The sequence below is a fragment of the Nelumbo lutea genome, chromosome 1, assembly GCF_056320005.1.
Source record: "Nelumbo lutea isolate HS-2025 chromosome 1, American lotus-T2T, whole genome shotgun sequence".
NCBI classification, from domain to species: domain Eukaryota; kingdom Viridiplantae; phylum Streptophyta; class Magnoliopsida; order Proteales; family Nelumbonaceae; genus Nelumbo; species Nelumbo lutea.
In genome coordinates, this window is record NC_142684.1 from 18,503,062 (window position 1) to 18,511,079 (window position 8,018).

Here is an 8,018-nt window from a genome sequence, read left to right on the forward strand (position 1 = left end):
ATGTCCCCACCATTCATACAAGTGGCCTTCTCATTTTTTAAAAAGTTAGATACGTGAACGTGGCAATTTTTGAGAAATTCCTATTAAAACCCACAACCCACTATCAAGCTATAACTCCCCACTATTCAGACACATGGCTTTCTCATTTTTCTGAAAATCTAGACACGTGGCATTTTCTGAGAAATTGATGGTAAAGCCCACAATCCACTATCACCATTTTCAATTCATTCCTAAAAAAATTGTAGAAAATGCAAAAATGTTTCTTTACAACCACTTTTGCCTACATTCTATCAATCATTTAATCATTAACCCTTTACATGTATCATAATTCATAACAAAAGAAAATTATCCATATTCTAATAATTATTATAAAGATATTTTTGAAATAAGTATTTTTAAAATTTTAACAATTATTTAAAATATTAATAAATATAAAATTAACAAATTCCATAATATAATTTAACATTACTATTCCCCGTAATTACTACGGAGTCATTCACTAGTCAAATTTAAAAAGGTAAAGTCCTTAGGGTTATAAAAGGTAAACAACTTGTGTTTTAATATAATCAACCGATGAACCAACCGACAGGCATCATAAAGGAGATAATGAATCAGGTGGTTTTTTTCAAGGAAAAATTCTACCAAACTATGAAAGACTTTGACCAATGACCAATCGAAACCTCGTGAAGTCGTGATTGGATATCACCTTATTTAAATTTAATGTGTCGAGTGCAATTAATTTTTGTCGGTGCATGCTTGCTTGTAGATACCGATCTTGAAAAAGGGAAAATCTATGATATGGAACATATCGCATGATCGCATGAGATGGACCAATCACCTTCGATTTTCTGTTTCGATGAATACAAGGTATCGCAGGTAACTGGTTTCAAAAACAACAATTAAAATCACATTTCAAAAAAAGAAATTCATTTCAAATAATAAAGACATTTAACGTCTTTCCGTTGGTTCTTCCTCCTCAGATGAATCTCTCCCACAGTCGTCTCTTTCTCTCTCTTACTCAAACTTCACACCACCGGTGAGGACGAAACTAGCGGCGGCATCTAACCACCGATAAATCTCTATCTCCTCTCTCTCTTTCTCTCCTTCTCTCTATATTCGATATCATATTTGATTTTCTTTATGTTCTCCATGGACGACACCAACCGGCAACGGCAAACACATTTCTAGGTTTGTTTTCTCATTCGCTAGACACTATTATTAGATCCCTCTTCTCTACATTTGTGTATATGTTGGAGTGGGAATGATGGGTCTTGTTTTCTTGTAGGTGGCTTGCGGGTCATATTGACAGACCAGAATAAGTGCTGGAGTGACAGAACTTGCAGCAGGGATCTACACAAAGAGGTATTGGTGGAATTAATGAAAAAGAAACTTGGAATACATGTATATTTGTAGGTTGATTCTTGATTCATAGGATTGCTTTTTGGCAGCTTGGAAATGAATTCCATTTCTCGTTTAATGTCAATTTCATGCGGTTGTCAAACTTCAATTCATACTTTGTTAATGTGCAATAAGTTTACAGAACAGAAATTCATTAGTACCTATACCCTTCAGGATGAAACTTGTCATGATCAAATACTGAATAATTTAAGTGCCCATTTATTCAGCTAAAACTGTTTGAACCTGATATCAAAGGGCAAAACTTCTTAAGAATGAATTAGTCACTGATCTTTAGGCCAAAAAACGTATTATAAATTTTTTTCAGAGCAAATTTGTTCCCTTGAAGAATGAAAAGTTCTCATGTCCATCTATCGGGTAGTGAGAAATTCTTTGTATTGTTGAAGGATATGCCAGTTAGCTAGTATCATCTTGTACAGATAACACTTGCTATATTGTTATCTTTGATAATTATGGCTCTTCTTCTCAGGTTCTCAGCTCTAGTATAGGAATACCGTCAATATGTTCTCTATCAATGAAATGCATTTGATCTTTAAAAAAACTCAAGACCATTCCATCAATTACTGTATGCACAATGTCCCCAACTCAAGACCATTCTCATGTCCATCAATTACTGTATGCCATCCTTAGATTAGCCATGGCCCAAAAAACTTGGGGAGTCAAGCTGGGGCTGAATATGACCTTAGCCAGATCAGCTCCTTCATGTTTTGCCAAGACCTGGCATTTTTTTGCTAGAAGAGCCTGAGTTGAGCAAGAGTGGGACGGGCTCATTCAAACCTCAACTCATTAAGGATATATATAACCATATATTAGGATATGGTTTTATATCCTTTCCCCTTCAGTAAGCAAGTTATGCTGAATGGTAACTGAACCAAGCATAAGTGGAGCTTTAAATAAGCTATACATGAGCTTGGCACTGTAGGCTCCAGACAAGCTTGAGCATTTCCCTAAAAGCCATAATCCCAAGCCAAGATTATTGTTTTGGCAGGAACTGCACCATTATTATAACTCTGTTGTATTTGAAAGAGAATTTCCCAGTCATACTTCTTTTTAGAAGTCACTCTTAATGTACTGCAAATATTGGTATTGGATCAATTTTCAAAGCCTTGAAAATTTAGCAATCAAACATTTTCCAAGTCCTGATAACCAATAAACAAACATTTGTGATGGTCAGCTCACTTTCAGGCTTTATCAACTTTATAGAGGTTGATTTTGCCCAATCCCGAGATCTTGATCCAACTTCACATTTCACATGGTCTTTCTCTATTGGTTTTCTTCTGTTAGATGGCACCATTTTTGTCTTCTCAGATTTTTTGTTTTTTGGCTCCTTGTTCTGCAACCTATGATTCAAGGAAGCAGAAGATTCCATCTTATTAGGACACGCCTTCTCCTCATTCTTAAAGCTTTTTGAATCATAGAACAGCCTATGATTCAAGGAAGCCTTTTGATTTTACCAAGCATTATATTATAAGAATAATTTAAAGCTTTTCTGTTTATATACTAGAGGCATGTAATAAACTTGAAGTTTTCTTTGATAATATGAACTGCATTAACTCCGAACTTCTAGGAACAGTGGATTTTGCATAGGCTGTACCCCCTAGGACAGTTTAGGTTACTGAGATTCAAACTTGAGTCAGAATTGATGAGAAGTTTGGCAGGATATGCCATGTATTCCAGACATCACATGGGTCAAACCTAACAAGTTGTGCTTATCTTTAGCAAACTAGATAACTAAGCTATGGTGATCTGTTCAGAATTAAGTGGTCCACATAATACCTAGCTTCTGTGTCTGTCTGTGTCTTAGAGAGAGAGATGGTTACTTAAGAAGGAAGTCAGGTAACAGAATGGTGGAGGGTCCTACAATAAGACACATGCCTAGATTGTTGCATATCAAGTATAGGATTTCCAGAGTTGCTCTCTTCTTGAGATGAATGCCAGTTGATTGGTTACCACTTCTATGATACCATTTAGTGTACCATAGAAGTGATTATTTCCTTAGATGGTGTTTCTCTAGTAATATGTTTGGTGCTGACTCCAAACTTGTGAAGGTGTTGATTCTTTCATCTCTAGGTACTTATTGCTTTATAGATGTTCTTTCTCCATTGCAAAATCACCACCCTAGCACTTATTGCTTATATTGTTTCTTTCTCTTCCTTTATCTTCTTATTGGTTGTGTTATCTACATTCTTAATTTGTAATATACATTTAAATTGTGAATGCAGGTGTTGCTTGCACTTAGTTGTAGTATGGAAAGAGCAGCTAAAGTTTCTTGATTAATTTCGTAGTAAAGCAAAGTTTTCCTGGATACTAAACCATGAAACCTCTAATGCTGTTAAGATGGAGCTCCGAAAGAAAGGGCATTTCTGGTGGTCAATAAGCCTCTATATAAAGCAAAAATGGTTCAGATTCTGGAAGCAGCCATCAGAGAAAGAAATCTTGAATTGCAACAAAAGAGTCCGAGTGTTTCAAGAACTTCCATTATGCAAGGTGAATGGCTGGATCACTACAAGAAAATTTGCATATACCGACAACTATTTTTACAGACGGTTATTTCCGTCGGTATAGCATAAAAGTATAAATGAAAAAAAAATGGCGTGTGAGGAAAGGCGCTGTCTGATCTTTTCCTCCCCCGCATCTTCCTTCCCATCCATTCGTCTCTCTCTCATTCCTCTCTCTCTCTCTCACTCTCTATCTCAGTTGACTCGTCTCTCCTCTTAGTTCTCTCTCTCTCTCTCTCGCTCTCTATCTCAGTCGACTCTCTCTCTCTCTCTCTCTCTCTCATTCGTTCTCTCGCTCTCACTCGCTCTCTATCTCAATATCTCTCACACGCAGTCGCACATCAGCATTTGGCAAGTATCTGATTCACACATCGGCGGCATTTGATTGAGGTAAAAATCCCTTTCTCTGATTTTCAGGTTTTTTTTCTTCTTTGAAAAAATCAATGGTTGTTTTCTAGTGTTAAGTGGTCATTCCTCCATTTTCTAGTATCTTGTTGCTTTCCTGGAAACAGCATCGTATTAATGGTGTCCTGTAACCAGAAAAATAATTTCTCTACCATGCATCTTTTAATTTGTGGTGAGAGCTTCCTTTTTGATTCATGGTGCATGATAAAGTATTACACTACAGTGTTTGACTTTATAGTTCAGGCCACTTCTTCTTCTTCTTCTTCTTCTTCTTCTTCGGCATCTACCTACCATAGGAATAGAATATTAGAATTTCTTATTTGATTAATTAGCATTTTATGACATGTTTTAATTATTTTATCTCTTTGATAAATAATAACAAAAGCAATCTACGAACTACTTATGAAGATATGGATGCCGTCTTGTCATTTGCTTGACTTGTACTCTTATATTTATGCTCAGTTTCAATTCATGAATGCCATTTAAGTGAAGAAAATTTCAATTACTTATTGGGATATGTATGCACAAATTTGAAATTTTGAGGAGATTGAATTACTTGTTTAGCGTATAATATAAAGCTCATTTTGTTTTGTCTATTGAATGACCTTGTTGTTCATAATGGTAGATTCAGACAAAGTGACAGTGCTAAATGTTTGCCAGTGAAGATTTTCTAGGTAACAAGTTTCTAACTTTTATTTGAAGGTACCTTATAAAGTCTATAAAGTCTGAACTCTGAAGATTCCGGATAGCAAGTTGGTCAAATATGTGAGGATTCATGCCCAGATCTGGTCTAGCTAGGTTGTCATCTACAAAATCCATTTTAGTCCCTATTACATGCATCAGTGCCTTTGGATCAATTAGAATCTTGACACCCTTGTCCTCAACCAATTCATCAAACTTTCCCTTCTAATCTGCAAAAAGACAGTGGACATTAAAAAAAAAAAATCTACAATAAACCGTTTCTCATAAAGTAGGTGAAATAGGGATATCTTTACAGGGTTGAGTCAAAGATCAAAATTTCTTATACTTTTTAAGTTGATTTTTTATTAGTTTAAATGAATCAGTTTGAAGACAGTTAAAATGATTTGTGGGAAAGGAAAGTTTGGTGCTTTGTTTTTAGGAGGGAGTGGTGGAATTTTTTGGTTCATTCTCATGCCCTTCCCAGTCAGTTGTAGAAACATTTATTTTGATCAAGAGGAATGCACACATCTACAATTGGTACTACAATAGGCCTATTCTATGTTCCCTCCTTTCAGTTGGCTTTGGTCAGCACTATAAGAATACATCAACTTTGGAGAGAGTGTCATTCCCATCAGGCAATAATCTATTTGATTTTAGAGAAAAATAGCAGCAAGCTCACTCTTTAAATCCAGAAAATCAAGTTAGCAGACTTTGAAAGATGTTGCAGACATATCATGGATAATGGCAAAACAAAGGCCCAACGGTGACTTGAATATTGTTGAAATTCCATGTTGGTTCCTCTACACACACCTGCAAAGTTCGGATTTCTAAGGTGATAGAGATTAATAGCACCAGAATTAGGCTATAAGAGACATACAAAATCTGGTAAAATTAGACTAGAAAATTCAAGTGAATCACAGAGTTGTAAACTAAATGCTTTGTATATGGAACAGAGGTCCCTGGTTTTGCTAACCTCATAGTAAATGTCCTGATAAGATAAGTCTTTGCATTTGATAATATTCTTTACAGTGATAAATACCTAGTGCTACTGCTGCGGGGTTGGGGGGTTCTTGGACTTGCACATTGTAGTCATAGTTGGGGGGTTCTTGAAGCTTACTATATGAACCAAGCCCCACATTGGACACATACGTGAGATTCAAATCTAAATTGGGAATATGACCCATTGATTTAGTTAGTAAGGTGGGCCCATACTTTCTATCTTGTGCAGGAATTCTAGAGAGAGAGAGGGAGTCAAAGAAAAAGGAGTTGAAAAAACTGCTTTGGAGGTTCATGGGTATTTATAATTTGAGGGGTTGGAGAACCCACATTGCCCATGCTCTTGTGGGCATTGTGTGGCCCATTCAAGCTGTCATCCTCTCTATCCCAAAACCCAAATCCATGAATGCAATGAACCTGTCATTCTCCCTTCAATCACCCTCTAAACCATTTTCCTTAGCTTCTTTCTTTCAATCATTCAGTTTAGAATGGTAACATTTCTTGGGGTCCAATAGTCCATTCCTGGGCTCCACCAAATGCCAAGGTAGATCCCATGACTGTCTCTTTCACCTTCTATTCAGTCTAGTAAAGAAAATATTTAAATGACAAAATACTCGAGGGTACAGCAGTCAATCCAACTTCAGCTTCAGCCATTAAGGAGCTCACAACCTCCTTAATAACTTGTTCATTGTAAGACAGAGCAACAAGTCATTCAATTCAGCCACTTCAGCTATTCCAAACTTCCCCTAAGGTTTGATGTAAACTGCCACGATTCATTGTTTACTGTAATGGTTTTGCTTCGGCAGGTTCAGGAGAGTTCAGAATTTGTGGATCATGCACAAAACTTGTTTGGGCAGATTGAAAATTGTAATGGAATTGTCCTGTTAGGAGATGAATTGACATCTTTGAACAGTGAAATTTGAGATCAAAGTGGATCATTTGCATTAGTAAGTTTTGCCTGGAATTTCCTTTTCCATTTCTGAGAACATCAAATCCATGCATAATGATAGCTGAAAAGAGCTAACACGTAAAGCTGACCTTCATTGATTTTCTCTCAATATTCCCCTTTTACTTTGGAGTTGCACAGTAGCAGGACAACTCCCTTTATTAGCAACTCATTTCATCACAATGCTGTAAAGGTGAGGCCAAATTACTAACTGACAGGCAGGTTACTAATATGCATGCTCATATGCTACACGTGTGTATTTCCCAAGAGTATATGGAGGAAGAAGGGCAGTTCTTGTAGATAGGTAAGCTTAATTTTCTCTGTGGTTCTTGCAGGAGTTTTTGATGGTGTCCTTGAGCTTCTTGTTCGTGATGGGAGAAGTCTCCCTGAAGCTGTAATGATGATGATACCTGAAGCATGGCAAAACGACCAGAATATGGATCCAGATAGAAAGGCCTTGTATGAATACTTCTCAGCTCTTACGGAGCCATGGTTCATCTTTGCATCCATTTGAGAGAGGATTCAATCAAAGAACATAAAGCAAGGCAACCACTTAGATAACTTTGAGAGGAGGCAACAAACCGCAAGTGTTTTGAGTTTTGAGAATGGATGATGAAATTTGTATTAATGATTAATTTATCAATTTTAAACTAAGATGTATATTAATTTGTGATTCAAATGTATTAAATTTTTCGGTAGAAAAATATTTTGAATGGAAAATTGATCTTTTAAATTGCATTTATATTGATTTTTGTATTTCATTCTAGTTTAGATGAATGTTGACAAAACAAACTATGGGAATAGACCATTCTGATTCCAATTCCAAAATATTTTGATTCTGATTTCGAATCCAATTCCAACTATGAAGCAATTGGACCCTTAAATCTTTAACTCAGCCCTCCTAGGTAAGGGTGTCAATGGACCGGTTTTGGATTGGACCCCGTCCAGCCCAAAATCAATTTGGATGGATTGGACAGACCAACAAGACATAATGGATTGGACCAATCTGGTCCAAAAGATTTATTAGATTGGATTGGACTTAGTCTGTCCGTAATAAATTTATACTAGCAGAGGTA

General features: G+C 36.3%; 1 protein-coding gene across 4 annotated transcripts; it reads left to right on the forward strand.

Moving 5' to 3' along the window:
• Positions 1–564: 564 nt before the first annotated feature.
• Positions 565–7,684, forward strand: LOC148873803 (glutamate synthase 1 [NADH], chloroplastic-like). Of its 4 annotated transcripts, none has more exons than XR_016112603.1 (5): positions 565–876; positions 981–1,188; positions 1,286–1,362; positions 3,639–4,304; positions 7,278–7,684. XR_016112603.1 is itself a non-coding variant. In XM_088983130.1 (4 exons), exons 3-4 carry the CDS (start codon positions 3,813–3,815, stop codon positions 7,454–7,456), a joined length of 270 nt encoding a protein of 89 aa, XP_088839256.1. In that variant the 5' UTR covers positions 929–1,188; positions 1,286–1,362; positions 3,639–3,812; the 3' UTR covers positions 7,457–7,684. The 4 variants fall into 4 exon arrangements, 1 of the variants encoding a protein (XP_088839256.1); XR_016112606.1 differs by having other exon boundaries at positions 759–867; XR_016112602.1 differs by lacking the exon at positions 565–876 and having other exon boundaries at positions 919–1,188.
• Positions 7,685–8,018: the final 334 nt, after the last annotated feature.